At 43.9% G+C, this 23,180-nt stretch overlaps 1 protein-coding gene across 1 annotated transcript in view; it reads left to right on the top strand.

Moving 5' to 3' along the window:
- Positions 1 to 23,180, top strand: part of LOC147677998 (DNA topoisomerase I, mitochondrial-like) — a 1,183,590-nt gene that overhangs the window by 294,146 nt on the left and 866,264 nt on the right. The window contains exon 14 of the mRNA XM_086945880.1: positions 22,799 to 22,902. Within this exon, the coding sequence (XP_086802006.1) occupies positions 22,799 to 22,902 (104 nt within the window). The remainder of the gene's footprint in view (positions 1 to 22,798; positions 22,903 to 23,180) is intronic.

Below are 23,180 nucleotides of genomic sequence, written 5' to 3'. Positions count from 1 at the left end.
CCTTCCTCAATTAAATAGGGTATGCATCTAAACAAATAAAGGAGATTGGGTAACAGTCATCTTTAACACGTTGGTCCTCCCTATTAGAGATAGATGCAATGAGTCCATCCGCTTCAAATCTAACTAGATTTCTTTTTTTAGGAGTGGAGCAAAATTATCCTGAATAATAGAGCCTGTTTCTGTGTTAATTACTACCCCAAGATAAGTCGCAGAATCTACATATCTTTGATCAGCTTTAACAACCTCCTTTGGTGCAGATTACCTGAGTTTTTGACTCATTCAGTCGATACCCCGAGTGCATACCAAACTGCCTGGTGACTTCCACCAATATCCGCATTGCCTCAGTTGGCTCTGAAGTAATAACTGCTCAATCATCGGCATACGCCAATATTTTGCTTTCAAATCCATTAGTTAATGCTGGCTGGATTCCCTCATTCCCCAGAATTTGCCTGACCAGTGGGTCAATATACAGTGCAAACCGGATCGGTGAGCAGGGGCAACCTTGGCGGTTGCCCCTGCTTATCCTAATCCTACCTGAACTCTGGCCCATCATCTGAATTTGTGCAACTGGGTCACAATACATGGCCTCTATGGCCATCCGGATTTTTGGGACGAAACCTTTCTCCATCAGGACGTCCCACAGGTATAGCCACCTGACTTGGTCGAACGCCTTTTCCGCATCAAGGAGGATAATGGCGACCCCCCCTCCCCCCAACAGCATAGGCCTCAAACAGTGAAATTGCTCTCCTAACGTGGTCCGTCCTTCCCCGACCGCAGATGAACCCATGCTGCCAGGGGTAGACGAGCCCACCAATGACCCTCCCTAACCGTGCGGCCAGGATCTTTGCATACAGCTTATTGTCCAAATTAATCAAAGATATGGACCTGTAGGACCTAGGATTCTCCCTTGGCTTTCCCTTTTTGTGAAAGACTATGATGTTAGTGTCTTTCCATGATTCCGGGATCTTGCCCGTACAGATGATACCATTAAATAGGTCCAGCAATATTGGAGTCAGCTCTGCTGAAAGACACTTATTCACCTCGAGGGGAATGCTCTCTGGCCCAGCGGCCTTTCCGGTAGCCAGGTCAGACAGTGCCCCGCGGATCTCATCCAGCGTTATATCCAGCTTCAATTTTGACCTGTCCGCTGATCCCAATATGGGCCCATTATCTGGATACCTGCCGTGTGGTCGCACCCCACCCGTTTTCCCCTTATACAGGGTTTGATAGAAGGTTGCAAAAACTGAGAGGATGCCCTGAGGTTCCACAACCTCACGTCCGTTCTCTTGGATGCTTGATATTGTGTTTTTGATGTAGCCTTGCCTGACCCTTAGTGCTAATTCCTTCCCAGCCTGCTCCCCAGTCTCATACACTCTCCTCTTACATGTCCAATATACCGCTGCCGCTTTCTCTGCCAGTTGTTTTTGTATTTCCGCTTTAATTATGCAGATCCTGGTTTGACTCTTTACCTTCCCTTCCTTGTGTTAAATCTTGGCAGTGCTGTTCTTCTGCCTTAACTAAATCTGCCAAAATCCTGTTCCTATTGGCTTGTACTTTTTTCCTGGTCTGAGCAGTGTAACTAATGACCTCCCCCTCAATGCTGCTTTGAATGAATCCCACACAATTCCTTGATGCGCTATTGGCATCAAAGAATTCACGGGCCCATTTTTGCATATATTCCACGAACTGTTCATCTGTCAAGAGTTTCCGATTGAATGTCCAAGCCCTGCAGTTCCTAACTAATCCTATACCATTGTATGTGATTGACAGCGGGCTATGATCTGAGAGGACCTTGGGGAGTTTCCTGATACTAATCTTACTAATTTCCATGGACGAGATAAGGAAATAATCCAGCTTGCTGTACCTCTGGTGGGGACAGGAAAAGTATGTGTAGCTTGGGTCACTAGGCTCCTTTGCCCCCCAGACATCCGTTAGACCATGCGATAGCATCATAGACCGGAGAGCCGTAGATACCCTTAGTTTTCTGCCAACATACGGGCTTCCCGCAGGAAGATCTATGGAAATATTGAAGTCCCCACATACCAGGATGGGAACTGGCCATGTTGCCAATTTCTCTTCCAATATTTCGAAAACCTCTGGGTCATCCTGATTTGAGCCATAGATGCCACAGATTGTAAGGCCACACTCCAGCTCCGCCAGGGCCCATCTACCCAGTGCATCCGACTTAGTACGTTTCGCCTCCCCAGCATAGTTTTCCCCAGAATAGCTACCCCCCTTACTGTTGAGGTTTGGGAGGAACATGCCAAAATATTGACCCCTCCAACCCTGAGGAGCTGCTTCTTAGCCCATGGTAATTGGGTTTCCTGCAGGCACAGAATATCGATAGGTTCAGTTTTGACAAACTGTGCCAGTCTTGCTCTCTTCCTCCAATCGTTCAGCCCACCTATATTTATTGAGTATACACTAAGGCTCGCCATACTTAGTGTAAAGAAAACACCCTACTTTTGTCTGCAGAAAGTAAAAAAAAAACTTTTTCCAGAGCATATATACCATTTTCGGAAAATACAAGAGCTAAAAAAATCACTGTCATAAATTCTCATTTTATTTTGCTTCACAGTGGAGCTGTACTGATGACGGAACCGTTCCGTCATGACCACACCCATTGCTATTATCCCTCAGCACCGGAGGGGAATATGTGCAGCAGCGATGTGGTTAAAGAGGTTGATCATGAAGGCCCTGATGTCTGATTCCTCTGCCCCTTCCGGAATCCCCAGAACTCGCAGTTTATTGCGTCTTAACCAATTTTCCATGTCCTCCAATTTCCACTGGATGTCAACAACCTGGGCGCTCTGGGAATCTACCTTAGACGATGCTACAGCAGCTTCTGCTTCAGTTGCCACAATCTGTTCCTCCAAGTTGGTAACTCTATCCCCCACATTAGTGTATGCCTTAGACAGTTTTCTAACTACACCCTACATTTTACGCATTGCCGCCTGTGACTTCCGGGTGTCCTGTCTAGCTTCTTCCCTATGCATAAGGATGGTCTGATATGACATCTAATAATGGAGGATAGGATACTGGGGCCTCTGCATTGGGGCTTTCCTGAAGGGGTGTAGCTGAGGAATGATCCCAGGCCAAGTCCCGCATGGGTTGTACATGGACACTTCCCTGGGCAACAAGTCTTTTAGCCGTGCGGGGGGGGGGGGGGTCTGTTCCAAATCACTGTCGGATCCCAAGATGCTCTCCTCATCGGACCATTCTGCATCCTCTGACACCGAGAAGAAACGCTCACTGCTAGCTTTCTCCTTCTCTTGTTCTTTATCCCTTTCATCCATAAGAGTCAGCTGGGCCAAGGGAGGGCACAATTGTGTAATCTTTCTCCTTCACTCTACCCGTATCCCCTCCAAACACCAAAGCTTGCCCCGGAGCCACCTCCAGCTGGTTACTTGGCTGCACAGGCACATTTACTGATTGTACGGGATAAGAGGCGAATTCAATTGTCCACCCACTATCAGATGCAGCCCCATCAGATTGTTTATCAGTACCTGTGAACACCAGGAATCCCTCAGCTGCCACTTGCCCCTCTGTTTCAGCCAGACCTTCTGCCAGCACAACAATTGGCGTTGTCGCATCCTCCAGCCCCTCTACCTCATCCGGAAGGGGGGTAGATGCGGGATCAGTACCGGACTCTTTAGCCTCCTTGGCCTCCTGTGTCGCAGTCTCCTGGGCCAAGGGTTGCGGCACCGCCACACCAACGTTCTTTGGGCTCCTTCCTCCGTGAACCAACAGCTCCGAGATAGAAGGGGACTGCCGTGGGCGCTGTACCACCTGTTTTCCTCTCTTGGGTAATGCCGGTGTTTCACCAGGTTCACCTATATTCGGGACCCCGTGAACGGGGATATCTCTGCTGACTCATGCTGTACTTGCTCTGTGATTGGAGCTGAAGCTTGAGCCGCCTGTGCTGCCTGCATTGCCTGTGCTGACGGTGCTGCTTGTGCTACCTGGGTTTTCTTCTTTGCTGCCGCCGCAGCTTTTGCTGATACTCCTGCTGCTGTTTTCGGGGCCATTATCGTTGTGGTAAACACTGGACGCAGCCTCCGCTGTAAGTAACTGAACACAGCCGCTCCTCCCGCTGCTCTTCCCTCGGCTCCCCCGGCCTACTTCGACCAGCTCCTGACACGCCCCCAGTGCCTCAGACGTTGGATCCAGAACGCCAGAACAGCAGCCAGCAGCCTCAGGATCGAGTCTGTCCACGTGGATTGCCTCACTCCGAAGCCCGCTGCTCCGGTCCGCCCGGGATTACAAAACATCAGCGCACTTTTCGCCCGGACTAAACATCCAGGTAAATCGCTGCTTCTGTGGGGGATGGGGGGTTACTGCGCTCGCCCACGCTGCTGCTCCGCGACTACCTCACACAGCCGCCATCTTGCTTCCCGCCCACAAACTGAACATTCTAACTCTGCATTCACTTCGCTATTCTCCAACGCTTATGTCACAGTTCTATGGAGTCCATCAGGAGCCACAAGGGTTCCGTCATTGCTAACTCACCCAACACTACATCTCCCCTTCAGTTAAATAAAAAAACATACAATTCTTTACAAATACATACAGAATCATAGCTCTTCTATATGTCTTTGTTGCGCTTTGATCACATGTCCCGACCATGTCTTTGGAAATTGGGTACAGGCAGTAGAAGTTCCCATGATCTACGTTGGCAATGTAGGACCAGCAATGGTCTGGTGTTTCACTGGTCCTTTCAGAACCAGTTTTTACTTTGACTTCAGTGCCTGGCGAACGATGAGCCACATTTCGGAAATGTGAGGGATCTCGTGTAATAGACTTTCCAGGTCATTGGGCAGTCACCATGTGTCCTTTGCTGGTCAACTTGAAAAGTCTCAACATCGAAGGAAGCATCAGATTATCAATTTTCAGATTGACTGATAAACACTCAATCTTCTGTAGTGAAAATAACTCATTTTGCATGTTGGTCTTCATTGACCTTCATTTTCCTTTTACAATCCAAGACTTTTACACAAATTTCTTCCCCAGTACTTGATCTTCTGGTGGTCCATTGAGGTCACTTAGTTCTCATGGCTCTCCCAGCCATCAAGGTTGCAAGGCTTTTATCTTTGGAAGGGTGAGGGGTCGAATTGTAAGCTCAGAGTAGATTTCAAGACCGCTTTAAGGTTGAGCGTTTCCAATACAGCACGCTAAACAGCTTTTTTGAAGAGTACTCATGAAACATTTGAAAAGGCCTGTGGCAAAATAGGTGTGCTCTTCTGATGCTTCACGTTAAGATGGCAGAGTTTCTGTATTCTCGACTGTTGAAAGGGGGTAGTTCTCAGATTTTAAGATCGAAGGAACACGCCATGCCATGAAGATTCCATCTAATCTCTTGATGACTCTTTCGTGAGTGATAGAGGAGAGATTTTCTATCAATGGAAAACGTGAGCATTCATCAACAATCACCATCAGGTGATTTCGATTGTCAAGAGGACAGAAGAAAACAGTAATTCTTTCCCGTTCATGCTTTGGCAACTATGACATGTTTGTGGTATGAGTGGTTTTCATTGAGAGGCAGTTGCATAGATGACAGGCCTTCAATTCGTTCATCGAGATGAAGAAACCAGACTGTGTCTCAGAGAGCTCGTTTTGTGGCAACAATTCCGCAATATCCTTCCTGGACCACTTCAATTATCTAATGTTGCAGACTCTCCAGAATAACAATTCTCGATCCTCTCAGGATAATGATGACTTTGTTAGTAATGGACAGTTCATCTTTGATATTTTTAAACTTTTGGTGATCACTGTCACTGGTAAGAGCTAGAGTATGCTGGTTCCAAGACTGATGTATAATGTCTTTTAGTTTAAACTTCGACTCATGGCAGTGACTATCTGTTCCAGCGAAATAGCAACTGGAGTGCTTGATTTCACAGTGACATTTATGTAGGCTTCATCCGTCATGGAAGGGATACCTGGCACTGCAGAGGCACTTGTGAGACATAGTAGGGAATTGATCTCTCCCTGGACTGTGCACATTTGTGTAGTTGTATTCTTGTGAATGTAGACCCCAATGTTCAGTGCTAGGAGGCATCTTAGCCTTCGGATTGCCAAAGATAGTCAACAATGCTTGATCTATCACAATCGTGAATGTCTTTCCAAATAAAAATGTGGAAATGTTCACAAGTCCAAACCACTGCTAAACTTTCTTTCTCCGGTTGTGAACAAGCACGTTCAGTTTGGGGCAAACTTCTGCTTGCATATGCAGCAATGTCTAAAAGCATTTGGGTGTCCGCTTTGCTCTGCAAGGATTGCACCTTACTTGACTGGGCTAGTGTCAACAACAACAACCTCGGTATGAAGCTATGGATAAAAGTATGCCATTTCAGTTGTGTTCTCAATAGCTTGTTAGATTTTCTTAAAGCTTTGCTTGGATTCATGTGACCAATGAAATGAAATATTCTTTTTAGTCAAGTCTCTTACAGCACATATACAGTGGCAAAGTCTTTTATATATCTAGAACAGTAGCTTAGCTGGCCATGCCAAGGAATGAACATAACACAGAAACCTCTTGTGTGGGTCTGGCAGTTGATAACGCTGGCAGTTTAGCTTGATAGATGTCCTACCCCCATCAAAAACGATATGGCCAACATTTGTTTTCTTTGTCTTCTAGAACTCACATTTCTCAGCATTTAACGTTAAACCTGCTTCAGTGAGCAAACCTACTTCCATGAGAACTTTATTGTGCTCAGTTTATGTAGCTCTTAAAACCAATATGTCACTATAATTGAGTGTTCATGAACGGCTGTAAGATACGTCAAATGATATATTGAAAAAGCTGTGCTTAGTCTTTTATAACAGAACATATCCATATTTGTAGTAAAGGTTATAATGTACCTGAAATTCTCCTCGAGTTCCTACTGATATCCTTTATTGCAATCAAGATAAGAGAAGACCTTCGCACTACTCAATTGTGCAATGTAGGCAATGTGCGGACCTGGAAGTCGTCCTTTCAATTGCCTTGTTTACTTGATGCATATCCATTCAGATGGGTAAAGCTCCTCAACTGACTGTCATTTGTGGGTCCTATCACTATGGGAGAAACACAGGGCATTGAACCAGTGGAACGCTCAATGATATCCTGTTTGAGTAAGGATTCAAGTTTTTTCAACAGCTTCCTGTAAATTAAATGTAATTAGTCTATGTATTTGAGCAATAGGACAATCATCCTCATTAATGTGTAATTGTACTGTCATAGTCTTGAGTTTTCCCAGCCCATGAAACAACGAAGGGAACGGACTATCTATTTTGTGATGAGCATCTGTGTTAAAATCAGTGTCATCAGTCTCATATCAGCAGCTGTGCTCAAGCTGAGTAAACAAAAGGACAAATGATGGACAGAATGATGAACAATGAAAACATTCACCCCCAGTGACCAGTATCTGGGTTTATTCCATCATTCTTTTGCTCACCAGTTTGACCCAGCTGTATACAAATCAGTCTTGACCCTGTTCCACATGGGAACAGTCCAGCCCGAACTGCCAAGCCAGGTCCTCACTGGATTGGAAAGAAGCATCTTGGTACCAGTTTTAGGGCATCACCCCTCAACAGCCAGTTTAGCTTGAATCCAGTGGTGCAGTGTGCATAGGACCCATATCTCTGCATACCCTTCCCACTTAAGGCAACAAAAGCAAAAGAAACAAATGATAGACTGAATACTGAACAATGGAAACATTCACCCCCGTTTCAAGTATCTGGGTTTAATCCATTGTTCTGCCTCAGTAGCTTGATGCTACATGACCCATTGACTGTGTAGAGACTTCTTACAAACGCTCCACAAGCTGGCACCATTTTACTCTTCATCCTGAAGATGCTCAATTAGGGATGTCCTTTTAGTGTAGGGATAGACCAATATTTATTTACCATCCCTTGATGCAGGGAAATTTGAACTCATGCTTTCTGAGCCTCTGTATTCTACTTCTAGAATTAATAGTATTCGTCATGCATCATCGGCTTAATTGGATACATAGATTTGGCTTTATGCTAATTCCGATGTATTTTTTATCTCTTGTCTTGAGATGCCTTTATGTTCTCTTATTTTTGGCTTTGTAATAAATCAAACTAACTTTACAAAGTTGTCTGTTCTTATTATGTGTCCAAGGGGAATTAATAATTGATTGGCTTATCGAGTGTTCCTCCTATACGCTTCCATGCTGCTAAAAAGAACAGCAAAATTGTCCCTAGAAGAGGTCCAGAATGTACGGGCCCGGCCTTTTAATGACAAAGTCGTACCAATAGAGAGAGTTCATTGTATTTTTCCTCAGGCATCTCACTTGATGCATAACTGACGATAATAAAAAGTGTTGAGCAACCGTTTACTTTTAGTGTAATCTTTGGACAATGACTGAGTGACTTTGGTGATTTTTCATGTCGACTTTTCTTTGACCTGCATTTCACTTCACATGCAGCCAGTCCAACATGCGTACGTTTTCCTGAGGAAAACATTGACCTTGCACGGCCACCTTTTTCACTTTCACTTGAAATTGATACTGAAGAACTATTTGACAAGGATTTAGATGGTGATGGACATTGTTTGGTGTCGACTTGCCTCAGCTGGTTTTGTCACTTGGCCTTGTGCCAAACGTTTGGGTGGCCATTTTGTGTTCGTGGCATGACTCAATTAATTTTTCCTTTGCCATGCCAACAGTTAGAAAATTGTTCTCCTTCCCACAGCTTTTACAAATCTGTCCAGTGGTGGGACATTTTACCTAAGTGTGGAAACGAAAATTCACACCTGAAACACAACTTCTTTTTGCATGGATGAATCACTGTGTCCCTCTGCCTTGTGCTTTAGCTTACTTTTCATGTTCATGACTCACTCACTGTGGGAACCTGCGGCCTTTATTTCAGCAGTTTGACGATTGATATACTCTTCAGCTCTGGCAGCCATGAAAACTCACTCCAGACTAAGTTTTTCTCAGCAATCGTTGTTTGAATGAATGAATGAATGACAGACATCTGTCAATAACTGAGACGTATAGCTTCCTCATCAATAATTCTTTTAACTTAGTGTTTGATGACCATATCCAGTCTCTCAGCAAATTTGTCAATGGTTTCACCAACGTTGTCATTATTTACTTAAAATGTACCTTTCGTAAACTACATTTGGCAGTGAACTTAAAATTCAAGGCTATTGATTTTTCAAATAAATTATTTGTGGTATAGTTGATGTTTTGTAACATTTGAATCATGATGCTTGACTAAGTCTGGCATTGTTAACAGGTGTACAAATATGTGTACTACTACATTTTATTACACTTTTGTTTGTATTTGGGTTTTAAAAGCTACAAATTGTATTGAAAATTACTTTGAAAAATTATGGGAATCCAAACTTGATTTCTTTTTTTTTTTTTAATTCTTTATTGTTCAGTTCACAGCACATAATATTTACAAATCAATTGTTCAAATCATTAATGTAGGAATGTAACACCAGAATATGCAGGACATAAAAACAAAGAGGAAAAAAAGAAAAAAAAAGAACAGATATACAAAGCTATTGCTTTTCATAACAATATCTCCATATGTTGCAACATAGGCTTCCAAATTTTTATCCCTAGTTGTTTTTTCTTCGTTGTTTTCATACAATACATGCTAAATTCCAGATTAAATACATTGTAAAACTTTGCATGCCACATTTCAAACGTTGATGCCTCAGGTTGAAGCCATATATAGGCTAACTATAGGCCGAAAATTATTTTCGCTCGCGAGCGGGACACATTTTTTCCAGGAAGCACTTGAGGGTTACAGCAGGTGCCCAAGTTGAAGCTAATTTCTATGTAAACATTTACAAAATGGTTACAAAGAAATTAACTTCAACTTGGGCACCTGCTGTAACGCTGTAAGAGCTTCCTGAGCGGCGCCTTGTTTCCTACTTGCAACTATTCTCTGACCCTCGAAGCAGGGTCGGAGAATAGCTACAAGTATGGCACGAGGCTCCTGTCACAGAAATTAAACCTCAACAGGAAGCACTTACAGCTAAATAAAGCAGGTGCCAGAGTTGAAACTCAAATTCAGTAATGTTTTAATCAGCCCAAAACATTATTGAGAACGGTCGAGGCTGGGCAAGTGTACTTTAACCCCATTCCTGCACTCGGAAATTAGCTGTAATACTCAAGGGAGGTCTTTGCATCCATGAGTTTCTTGAGCGCGATACCCTTCTAGTTCCTGTGACTAGGAGGCTGCTTTCTCCTCCCCTTCCTCCCTGCTCGCTCTCTGACCCTTTACACAAGAGGCATGTGCACACGCATAGAAGCCCCGCACCACACACTAGCAGTATCAAACGTTTTTCCTGCCCTTTCCCAACTATAATGGACAGCTCACTCAAGGGACCTCGGTGGCAAAGTTACAGGCACACATGGTCAGTGGAGACAAATCTTCTGGCCCTCTACGCAGCTGCAGTGTAGGAAAAGCACTATACATTTACACAACGAGGTAGCACTTATTGATTAGCCAGCACTCCAGTTGAGTAGAGGTATTGCACAAAACGGTGGCATCTTCGTGGATAACTATGCAGGGCAGGATTCATTCTGGCACGAGGCTCCTGTCACAAAAATTAAACCTCAAGAGGAAGCACTTACAGATATAGCTCGTGCCCGAGTTGAAGTTCAAATTCAGTAACTTTTTTTAATCAGCCCAAAACATTAGTGAGCATGATCGAGGCTGGGCAAGTGTGCTTTAACCCCATATCTGCCGTCGAAATATAGCTGTAATAACATGAGTTTCTCGAGTGTGATCCCCTTGTAGTTCCTGTAGCCAGGAGGCTGCTTTCTCCTCACCTGCTGCCCTGCTTGCTCTCTGACCCTTTACACAAGAGGCATGTGCACACGCATAGAAGCCCCGCACCACACATTAGGAGTATCAAACATTTTTCCCGCCCTTTCCCAACTATGATGGACAGCTCACTCAAGGGACCTCGGCGCCTTTTGGCGCGGTGGCAAACTTACAGGCACACATGGTCACTGGGGACAAATCCTCTGGCCCTTTACGCAGCTGCAGTGTAGGAAAAGCACTATACATTCACTATACATTCACCCAACGAGGTAGCCCTTACTGATTAGCCAGTAGAAAGTACTCCAGTTAAGTATGGTGCAAATCGCAAAACATCCGCGATTTCGCAGGAAAATCCGCGAATTCGCAGATTTTTTTGAGATTTTGAGTGAATTCGCAGACCGCAGATCTGCAAAATTCACCCATACTTAATAGAGGCAACACATAATCGAGCGACTGCAGTAGCCAGTAGCCATAAATAAAAGGTCGCGATTTGGATAGCAAACCTGAGTGGGTTGTGTATCCTCACCCACTCCTACTAACATTATCTCTCTAAAATACAGACATCGACCCCTGTAATTTGTGATAACCATTCTTATATGCCCCCTCTAAACTGATTTAAGAGTATACAATCAAAGAATATATGTACAATATCGGCTTTCTCCACCTGACAACTAAAATATTTCCCATTATGTAGCCCCCCCCCCACTTCATCATTTTCACAGGGGTGTGATATAAATTAAACAAGGTTTTATAATGTTGGGTACGTAGGAATGCAGTCAACATAACTTTGATGGGCATATCAATTGATTGTTGCATATGAACCAATATTGCCAAATCTTTCACTCCACTTCACTTTGTGCATCTCTATATCATCCCGTTGGATCTCCACCAATATATCATAGAATACTCCAATCTTAGCTCTTTTAATCAAAGCCTCTATTAAAACATTAGTTGATATGAACGTGTGCCAACAATGCTTATCTATAAAGTCACGATAGCTTGTGTTGTTCAACTGAATCTGAAAATCCCACCACTATAGATGTCCCCTAAGTATCGGATCCCCTTATCCCTCCATCTATCCATCTTTGCATCCCAAAAAAACGAAGGGAATATTTCCATAGAGTTAAAAGGTGTATAATAGCCTATACAGCTTATTAGTATGGATTTGCGTATCATCTTCCATGCTTTATATGCAGCGCAAGCTATTTCAAATCGCGTTCTTTTGAAATGGCTTGGCTCAAAAATCTTAAACAAAAGCCTCTCTTGCCTGAGTATCCATCAGCATTTGATAAATATATTAGGAGCCTCAAATGGTCTCACTTCCACCCCAGTCACCAAATACTGCATATTCTGTAGGAGGCAAACTAAGTAATAAAATGTAAAGTTCATCACCCCCACCCTACACGTGCTAATGGTAGCAACATATACCTTGAGGAGCTCCAAGCTTTCTTCTGGCCCCCCATATAAACCTATCTGCAAGAGACTGTAGCTGTGATAGTCAAGCGTGTTTACTCAAGCGGTACCGTCCTAAAATAAAACAATGCCCTAGGAAGTATACACATTTTTAGAACATTTCACCGCCCTACCATTGGTAAGTGGAGGCACTCAACCTTTTCTAATTGTCTTCTAGCCGAGGACATTGCTCGCCCAGTTGACTTCAACAATCTCTTGAAGTGACATCCTGATCTTTATCCCCAAATAGCTCGCTTCTGACGAAACACGTACTTCACCAGGGCAAAGTCCCTCAGTACAAACCACCTGGGTTTTAGATACATTTAACTTATAGCCGGCAACTTCCCCGAACTATTGAGTCTGATTCTCAATCTCCCTTATCGCTTGCTCTGGGTCAGATGTTATTACCGCTATATCAGCGTAAGCAAGAACACTTAATTGATACTGCCCAATTACCATTGACTGTATTCCATTCGCCATTTCCAGCAGTCGCAGCAGTGGGTTGATATAGATAGCAAAAAGTAGAGGCAAACAGGGACATCCCTGCCGAGTTCCCCTAGTTATATATACAAAGGATGACTCTTTACCCATTGTACAGATTTTAGCCCGCTGTTGTTTATACATAGTTTGTAGCGCTATCAAAAAGTGGGGTCCAAACCCCATCTTTCGCATTGTGGCTTAGATAAACGACCAAGGTATGCGGTCAGCATCTAGAAAGATTATATGCCTATTTGTTTTTGCTGTACAGTAGCCTAATCTAACCACGCGATCACCCTGTGTAAGTGATTGACCGCACTCCAGGCCGGGAAAAAGCCATGTTGATGTCTAGATACCAACGGGGATATAACTTGCGCCAACCTAGTTGCAAGGATTTTTTAATACACCTTAGCATCAGCATTTATTAATGATATGGGTCTATACGATCCCGGAAGCCTAGCAAATTTATCCTCCTTTTTAAAAACCACTATACTGCATAATCCCAGGAAGGTGGAGGATTCCCACGCTGAGCCTCTAAAATAAGTAGCCAGCATATCTTCCTTTATAGTAGAAAAAACTATACGATATATCTCCAATGGAAGTTTATCCGGCCCTGCCGCTTTCCCTGGCGGTAATGCATCCAATAATGTCTGGAGCTCCAACATAGTGATGGGGGCTTCTAACTCTTCCATTGCTGCTAGCCGAAGCTCAGTTAAATCCAGATTCTGCAAAAACCGCGCTATGCTGTCCTGCTCCACTGGGTATTGAGTATATAGCTCTTTATAAGAAGAATGAAATACCTCCAATATTCCTTCCATCGTCTCAGCTATGCCCCCTTTGCCATCTTCTAAAATTTCAATTCTCTGAGCAGTTTGTCTACCCCGCAGTCTCTGAGCTAAACATCTTCCAGTTGCTTCCCCATATTCATATCTTTCTTCCTTATATGTTTTGATCTGAGCAGCAATTTCCTGACTCCATATCCCATTAATCCTGGCCTTACAGCATGCAGTCTTAGTTTGCGCTTCTTTACTATCAGCGTTTGCTCTGACCGCTTGTATAAGTTCCCGCTCAGCTATCTTTAACTCCTCAAGCAAACCCAGCATTCGTTCCTCCTGTTGTCTCTGTTCAGCTCACCCATAACTAAGTGTTTCACCCCTTTACCCAGCTTTCAGTGAATCCCAAACCATTGGTTGGGCAGTGGAACCTCTGTTACTCTCCAAAAACAGTTTAACCCACGTTTGAATATGTGGAATGTACTCCTCATTTCGTAAAAGTTTATTGAATGTGAAAGATCGCTGTTCCCTTGGAAGGCTAAAGCTGACAAGATCCAGTACCACAGGCCCATGATCCGATGTAAAACGGGGCTATACCTGCATCTTTGCACTAACAAACTTGATTTCTAACGTTTTATATAACTCACTGTTACTGTCCTCTCGTTCCTTTCCTAATTTTACCAGATTCCTGATCATATAATATAAATAGGAAACTACCTGATGAGAAAAGAATAGAAATATGAAAGAGAGACCGTTCCCACAATCCCATCAACTCTGGTCCGACACCTTGAAGTTTCAGACAACATACATGAGACTTCTACTACTCTTGCAAGTGATGGGAATGTGAAAACCCCAATAGCAGTTTGTCAAGTACCTACATATACAATTGCACCCCATGCACCACCACAGATGGACATGACTAACTATAATCGAGATGCCTGCCATATTCAAGTGGTAGCCACCAGATGTCAGGGATGCCAATCAACTAACATGCCAATCTGAAACCAGGTTTGCCACAATATGCCACAACATCATAATCGATGAGCCCTCACCAGCCTCAACATAAACTGGGCCAGAGATTGTTTAGAAAACCCATCACAAGGATAGGTATGTAAAAAGAACTGCAAGCCTGTTCCTGGCCCTCAGTCTGCTTCAGATCTAAATCATTAGAAACTGAGGTCATGGACTGATGTCTTACAAGCCTGTAATGTGATCTATGGGAAGTGAGACATTATATCACCAATTCATTCGAGCATCCATTGATTTCTTGAGCTTTATCAAAGAATTTAGACAGTCCTATAGTTGAGTCTCTTGGACATAAGTGAGCCAAGGGATTGCGGCTGCATAATCTAATTTAAGACAGTCTGCAAGAATCATTTGATTGAATGATGTATGGGGCGAGGGCCAGATCTCTTCCACAACAGCCGGGCACCCAGAACTGGAGCTCCAAAAAATGCTAATCCAACTTCCAAATGAGTAATGAAGGTTGCCGTACTCCTCTGCACAGCAAGTAACGAGCAGAGGAAGTGATTTTCCATTGGTTAAAGGTTGCCCTCCCGAGAAAAGCCCCAGACGCCAGCCCCATAATTCCCCTGGGAAATGCCCTTACTTTTATAGAAAAAAATAAGCGCTCTAAATGGTTTGTTTCGAAGTCTTTTTGAGAATCTAAAAAATTGCATCAATTGCCCCATCAAATCTACCTGCAAATGTACCCGTGTAGCCCAGGTCTCTAGACAAAATATTACATCATAACCCTTAATATCAGCCAGTCCTCATTGTCCAATTTATTCCTTATGCAAGCTATGTTCTAAAATATAAGTTTAAGGCCAACCAAATTAGATGATCCTGTAGGATAGAGGCGTAACATGATGTAGATTGCTCTCAAATGAGGTGGGACTGATGGAAGAAAAACAGAGGTTGCAACAGGGTATTCCAGTCACTCAACATCAGACATCTCCCCAAGGACAGCAAAACAATTTTCGTGTAAAAAGGAGGCGGGCAGTTGGGGCCACTGACAGGAAGCTTGGGCAACCTGTAATGGAGTGGAGATGGCTTATAAAAAAAAAGTGGTAATGCAGGATAGCACCAAGGACATGCCAGAAACGGTCTAGTCTGTTTGATAGAAGGCTAACCAGGGCAGGATGCCGAAAAGGAATCACCACACAGTCACCTTTAGAGGTCTTTACCGAAGATGCCAGTCAAGCAAGGATGTTGTTTCTAAGCTCTCTGTATGGCCTATAAATCTTTGCATGGACTTTGGCCAGACCATTTAAATAAGAAACTGAAACGGTATGTCCCAGCAAGGACACTTCGATTAGGCTCCGCTAGGAACCTGATTGTCCCACCTCCTTAGAAAAGAGCTTTTTTAAGGCCACGGCCATCCTCTGAAACAGTCTCCCACTAATATTAAAAACTGCTTGTAAAGGGGTGGGTCCGGGGACCCGACTGAGTACGGTACTTGCCTGTGGTCAGGGAGCGCCAGCACATGGTATGGTTCCAGGCAGAAAACCAACAAGCGGACACAACACTCAGGGGGTATACGTCACGCCAGCCAGCCACACCTACCTCTCGTGCCTTCCCACAGCGGGGCGAGAGGGCGGAAGAAGGCGGAGCTGACCTCGGAACCAGTGGTCTCCAACCACTGAAAAGTAACATGGCCCAGGAAGGAGTGTCTATGACTGGAGGTGGAGTCGGCAGTCGAACAGAGAGGCAAGCGGACCGGAAAGGCGAAGAGAGGAACGATGGAGGGCTGGACCAGGCCGAAAACTGAGATGGAACCGAGCCTGCGGACCCAGAAGACTGCGTGAGTGAAGAGTGGTGGTTTCTCCCGGAGCAGGCTGTTGAGCCGCTGCAACTCAGGAGAGTTGCGGCGAGGCCGGTGAGTGTCTGTGTTCAAGGAGAAGTGCGGGCGGGAACTTGAAGAGGTTAGACAGAGGGAGAGGGGAGGGTCGAACGGGTACGGGCTCTACACACGGGCACTGACCATTTTTATTTGTGGCACCATTATCCTTGCACAACCTTTGCTCAACCTGAGTTCACTTTAGGAACCCCCCCCCCCCCTCCCCCTAGCAGTTTTCCTACCGGAATTCCCCAACTCCCATCTAAGAAGCTTGGCGCATTGGTTTTATGCGAACCACTCACCATTCCTAATACTCGTGAACCCATTTTTGGGAAAAACCGTGTTTTCTGCAAGTGTTATAGCCAGCCTAGTAATGCACTGGTGAGGTGACTGGTAGAATAACACCTGCTTAGTTCAAGTGAACCTATCGCTGACGGCCCACCTTTTTCCGTCTCTTTGAGCCTTCGGGAGGAATCAGCCATGGCGGAAGAGTCCAGGCAGACCCCATAGAGCACCAGCTCAGAGGAGGGCGAAGAAGAACAGACCCATCCCAGCACCCTACCCAGGACAGAAGATTCCTCACCAGAAGAAAAAGAGACTATCCCAGTAGTGAAACCCAAAAGCACTCTTCCTAACAATAAAACTATCTCACTTGGAAAATATATTCAGCCTCCGCGTCTGTATATCCGACCTGCCCTCCCACACTGCTCCTTCCTTACTCTCCTTCAGAAAAGCCTTAAAGACCTGTCATTTCACTCAGGCGTAGTAGTTTTCTGAACATCTGCCTTTCTCCAACTACGTCACTGTCTCAGCCTAATCAGATTTTGATATCACCAGGTTACATTACAAGGACCCACCCAATCAACGCTCATAACCATAATTATTTATTCTGCCAAGTTTACCTGCTGAATTAAATTTGAATGGCCCCAATGGACCACTTAGTTGTTCATACCATGACGGTCCTCATGCCCTCCGACTGACACTGGAGGTACCCCTTCAGCATGATAACAAAAATGTGTGCACTCAGGGGGGAGGTGCAAGCTATCAGCATTTTCAGTATTATGAACTGGGCTGCGTCTGATTTGGTTTGAGGAGTTGGAGGGAATCTCAGTAGGTTTAGATGGATTACTAAATTCTGGCTGTAAACTCTGATCAGAACGCGTCTGAGAAGTGGGCTGCACCGATGGTGGGAGCTGTGTATTAACTGGCCTTGGGAGAAGTGGGCCACTATTCGCCACATGACACATGCTTCCAGGAGTAGAAGGGGTATTTTGACTGACTGAAGATGGTGCTGGCCTGATGTTGAGATGAAGTGTATTCATTTTCTCTCCACTTTGCTTTAATTGGGAGAAAAGATCCAACCTAAAAGCCACCAGGAAACTTTGTAGACTCATAAAGAATGGCTTTCATATCTCCATGAAGGCCTCCTTAATATCAGTGTTTGCAGTATTTGCAGGGAAGTCATTAGTAAAAGGAGTTTCAAATGGCTTGGTGCAGGGCTTTTTTGCACTTTTTACCCTGTCGGAATCTTTCAAAGATGGAGCCCTCAGCCTTTTTCTTTTGGCTGCTTGAGAGCTATGAGGCTGTACGAAAACCTAGACTGGCCTTACAACAGTATTACTAGCCAAGAATTCCTTATTGAGGGAAGCAAGATCAGCAGAGGGATCAGGGGCCATTGCAAATTGTGTGGGTGCTGCCGTTGTTGATTTGCATGTTTTTACAAACTAGTTGTCAGTTGTCATTATTTTATTTACCTCATCAATGCAGCTTTCCACCAGATCCAATTCAGTGGAAATAGCGCCATCGCAGAAGTAAGATAAGAAGTTATGGGTGTAGTGTGACCAGACCCTTTTTCACCAATTTCCGCCACACATTGTGTGCCATTTTACCAGTTTTACCGCTCAAAGGGGCAATAATATTTGTTAATACAAAAATAAGTGAGAATACAGAGCCCCTGGGCAGACAGGCCCACTCTTGGCAGCAGTGTGGCAGTCAACTTTTTTTATGGGATTCATACTCTTTCCCAGATGTAGAGTGCACACAGCAAAGAAACAGGAAAAGCAGAAGATAGTGGATAGTGCAGAGAATTACAATTCCAGCTCTAGTATAGCAATATGGCAGGTTACTAAGCTGGTGTCCACTTACCTCCTCTCCCTGGTCTTGCTGGCTGCTGCCTCCACCCACTCTGGATGAGATGGTTGCTATTATGGTTCGGCAGTGTGCATAGTGTGCAAGAGTCTCTATCTACAGCGACAATAGGTTCCTCAGTGCACAAATTCAGCTGAGCCCCCTTCCACTTCCTGCAAATCACCCCTGTGGCCCAATGCACAGTGTAATCCCTGTGGATGCTCCTGTGAACATTCATATATCACGCACCACACACCGTGCACCTCGCACTGCCTAGCTGTCCTGCCATACACCCGTTGTCCACTCACTTCCGCGAGTGGGCTGGGCACAGTGATGGAGCGGTAAGCATGCTGGTAACGTTAAAGGCTCCAGAAGGACCATAGAGGGGTCTACGAAAGAGGGGCGAGGCTGACTTGGCTGTGCCAGAGCCGTGCCGGGAGGCCATATCGGGGGGAGGGGGGAAGGCGGTCAGAGTGGGTACCTTCAGGGGACTGCTTTAGAGAGCAATGACCTGACCTCCAACTAGCAGCTTGCATCCTCCGCTTGCTCCTTCAACGTGTTGGTGGGCTTGGCATGGGGGGAGGGCAGTGTAGAGTAGCAGACCATGATCGTTACTTATAGGTCTTAAAGATGGTGTATGATTTTGGTTAGTCTTCAGAGTGATGTGACATGCCATTGTCAGAGCAGGAGTACTGCTTCAAGTCCTTTTAGGTTTCTAAAGACCCTACTAGGGGGATTCCTTCAGGTAGTCACCCTTTACCTCAGACAACCTTGACCACAGGTCACCCAGGTGGAATGTCCTAAAGAATCTGAAAATGGCGGCTACAACATTGTCACATGACACTGGATATGACCTGGTCCAGTGGCCATTTCAGCAATTGAAATTCTCAGACCAGAAACTTTTTTGCAAAGACTTTAAGCTTACAACAGTGGGTATCTTTGAAGAATCTGTCTAAAAACATACTTCATGTAATAAATGTGTTTGCATCACAAAACACTTTTAAACAAGCATTTGCAATGCAATAGGTCTCTTCTTTGGGAATTTATCGGGCTTTAGTAGGGCAGCATATTGTGCAGCACTGGAGCTTTCTGGGCGGCGAGTTGCTGATGAGCAAGTGGTGTCCAGTGATTTTGGCCAAATCCCTTAAAATACAAGTAGCGATCTTGGAGGGGTGGGGCGCGCGGGGTGAGGTGGTAGGGAGAGACTGCACAGGGTGAGCAGGAAACCAGACAGAATGGTGAAAATAAGAGTGGGGAGAGACAGCACGCAGTGTGACTGGAATGTAATTTGTGCTTATACATTACTCCATCTGACAACATTTAAAAAACTGCAATAAAAATGCATCAAACATGCTGTGAAGGGCATGTAGACCAATAGAATTAATGGGGTGACCCTGTGTCCCTCCGAACCTGGGTATTTATGATATAGGGAACAATTGGTTCTGTTGGGTAATAAAATTACTGTGAGTTGTGTATTCAATACAAAAGTGACAATATAGCTCAAATTGTTCTCAACAAATGTAAATTTTAAAAAAGAAAAAACATAAGAACACACCAAGAGAACAAGATTTGCAAAAAGCAGTGTTATTTTACTCTTTTGTTATTCACAAGAAAATTGAATATGGCTGTCACAAACACAATTAAATTGGGGTGAAACAAAGAAATTTGACTGTTGTGAAAATAAGTGACAAGTGATGTTAGTGGTGAGCTATATACATGCCATACGTATGTGACCTAAAAAAATTGGATTCAACATTTTTGTCCTATCTCTAAATTTATAGCATGAATACACGACTCAATGATAATTTTAAAGTTAGGGTCTAGGAGACTGTATGGATATGAATGACCATAACGTTGACGTTTCGACCTTGAAAACCGCTCAGATTGTCATGCGTCACAACAGGTCTTTTTCACGACTGTCAGAGACTGGGTGGACAGCCACATTAACAAATAATCCAATCAATGGATTGGAAAGATGCTGAGATCCTAAATGGAGATTCCACCAGGGTTTGGAAATCAGAATTACTGCTGAAAGTCAGGAAATGGTAGAGATCCAATAAAGGTATCCAATGGAAAGGTAATGAAGCAAATCACTTGGCTAGGGTCCAAAGGATTGAAGACGTTCACCGTCCAGTAGGAGTCTTATTGTGAAACAATGGCTCAAACAGTTGAAGACATCCACCAGCAGGCTGGAGTCTTAAGTAGGAACAGTGGCTCAAATAGTTGACTTCCACCAGCAGGTTGGGGTCTTGTATTGTCGAATTAACTTGTATGATAATGCCATCACAATGGTCGGGTACTTAAGAACTTGTGCTATGAATGCTGCGCAACTGAAAATTCCTTTCGAGAGATAGCACAGGGCGAGCAGGAAACAAGACGTGATGGTGAAAATAAAAGCAGTGAGGGGGTGGGGAGAGACAGCACACAATGTGACAGGAATGTAATTTGTGCTTATAAATTACTCCACCTGGCAACATTTAAAAAACAGCAATCAAACTGCATCAAACATGCTGTGAAGGGCATGTAGTCAGAGCTGACGACTAGGGAGTTCGGATCTCTGTGTTGGCTCCACATCCTGCGATTTTAAGCAAATCACTTAAAATACAAGCAGCCAACTTAGAGTGTTGGTGGGGGCGGCGTGAAGTGGTAGGGAGAGATGACACAGGGCAAGCAGGCTGCCATGAACAGGAAACAAGAGGTAATTGTAAAAATGAAAGCAGTGCTGTGTGATTTTGGGCAAATGACTTAAAATGCAAGCAGCAATCTGAGGGGTGGTGGGTGCGGGGTGAAGGGGTAGTGAGAGACAGCACAGGGCGAGCAGGTAACAAGACGCGATGATGAAAATTAAAGTGTTGAGAGGCAGCACGCAATGTGACTGGAACAGCATTTGAGCTTATAAAGGACTCCATCTGGCAACATTAAAAAGAGTGTTCGCACATGTGAAGAGCAGCTATTAAAAAGACAGAAAAAGTCCCTAACCAGAAAAGAGGTAGCAGATCAGTCCTGCGGCAATACTCCTGAGCCCACTAAGTACATACAACAGATCATCCTGCAGTGCAAGCACTGTATGCTCGCCCTAAAAAGATGTTAATATTTACATCCAAAAACGAATTTGTACAATTACACAACACAATCTGCAACATTTATACTAAAAAATGAATGTGAAGAAACCATTTCGGAAAGTAAAATCAAGCCATATTAAGTGAAGAAATTGATTGACAATCCAAGGAGATATGACTGCGCTTTTTGAAGTGACAGCATCAAGACCTGCATATGTACCATGTGAAAGGGGTACAGAAGCACGGGTGTCCGCAGTCTTTTAATAGGGCAAGTATCAATGTTTCTGAGTAGCAAACAGGTACAGTAGTACCTGTCCTTTTATATTTGTGTCAAGCACTATCTATTCGAATACAATTTAATATGCAATAGTTTGTGCATGAAGAGGTGCGTTGATTCATTTACGAAACTGAGATCTACTTTAAATGTCTAGGCACATATGGATTTGTAGGAAATGACAGCTAGATTCATCAAAGAGCCGTTTTGCGAGTCCTTAATAGCGATTATTAAGAAATTGCTAATCGCAAAAAAGATAGCGATTTCAAGGGTGCCAGGGGTGTCCAAAGGACACCCTGTAGCACCCCTGAAATGCAAATTCACACAGGTGTTGCGCACACACATGTCCAAAGGACGTGGGTGTGTGTGTAACATGCAACAGAGAAAAATGCATTAAAGTGCATTTATCTATTTTTTCGCTATTTACCACGAAGTCAGACTTCGTGGTAAATAGCGGCCAAATATTGCGAATTCACAATTTAAAATTGGTTAATGAATTGCATTTAAGGAATCTCTAATAGAGATTCCTTAAATGCAATTCCTCGCAAATATGCGATTTCGTAAATAGCGATTTTTGCATTTGGGAGGATGAATCCCAAATGCAAAAATTGCGCTCGCAAAGGGCCAGATTCTCAGATTCTGGCCCTTTGCGAGCGCAATTTCCTTTCATGAATCTAGCGGTTAATATCTAATCCTACTTAGTCTGCTGGTGTAGAAGTCTTGTGTAGTTTAAATGACAAATCAAGGATAAGTGATTATTAAGGGTCTGCAATAGGGGTTATCTTTCCCTGCTGCGCTAGTGTGAACTTTAATGTTGTAAGAACAAATGTTTGTCTAGTTTGATAACTGTGCCTGCACCTGGTTCCACGAAAACTCATTTCGCCACTGGATGTTTTGAAACCAGTTAGTGATGAAAATATATTTTGAAAGGAAGATATCCGATTAACATGTTGAATAATAATAATGCCTGCAGAATGTCAATTAACCCTCTTTGCGTTTTATTAAGGGAAACCAGGAGACAAAGAAGAAGAGAACCAAGGAAGAGAAGGACGCAATTGCAGACATTAAAGCAAAAAAGAAAGAGGAAGAGGAGAAGTTGCAGTGGAAATGGTAAGGTTTACCAGCACATAAGATGCAACTGCATGTTTAATTAATGTAGAGGTTTTCAAAAGAGACGTGTGACAAATAAATGAAGTACCATTTAGTGAACATCAGTATACTAAAAGATTAAAATCAACCAGAATGACACTGAAGCGCCATGAATAATTTTCACGTACTACCAAAATGTCAGCATCTCTCAGTATGAGAATTGTTGGTAAATAATTCATGTCAACAAACTAAATTAGTAAACTTGTTACGGGTTTAGCTTTTTTCAATTTTTGATTCGG

The sequence above is a fragment of the Lissotriton vulgaris genome, chromosome 12 (genome assembly GCF_964263255.1).
Source record: "Lissotriton vulgaris chromosome 12, aLisVul1.2, whole genome shotgun sequence".
NCBI lineage: Eukaryota > Metazoa > Chordata > Amphibia > Caudata > Salamandridae > Lissotriton > Lissotriton vulgaris.
The sequence above is the reverse complement of the archived record's forward strand: the minus strand, read 5'-3'. Positions and strand labels throughout refer to the sequence as shown.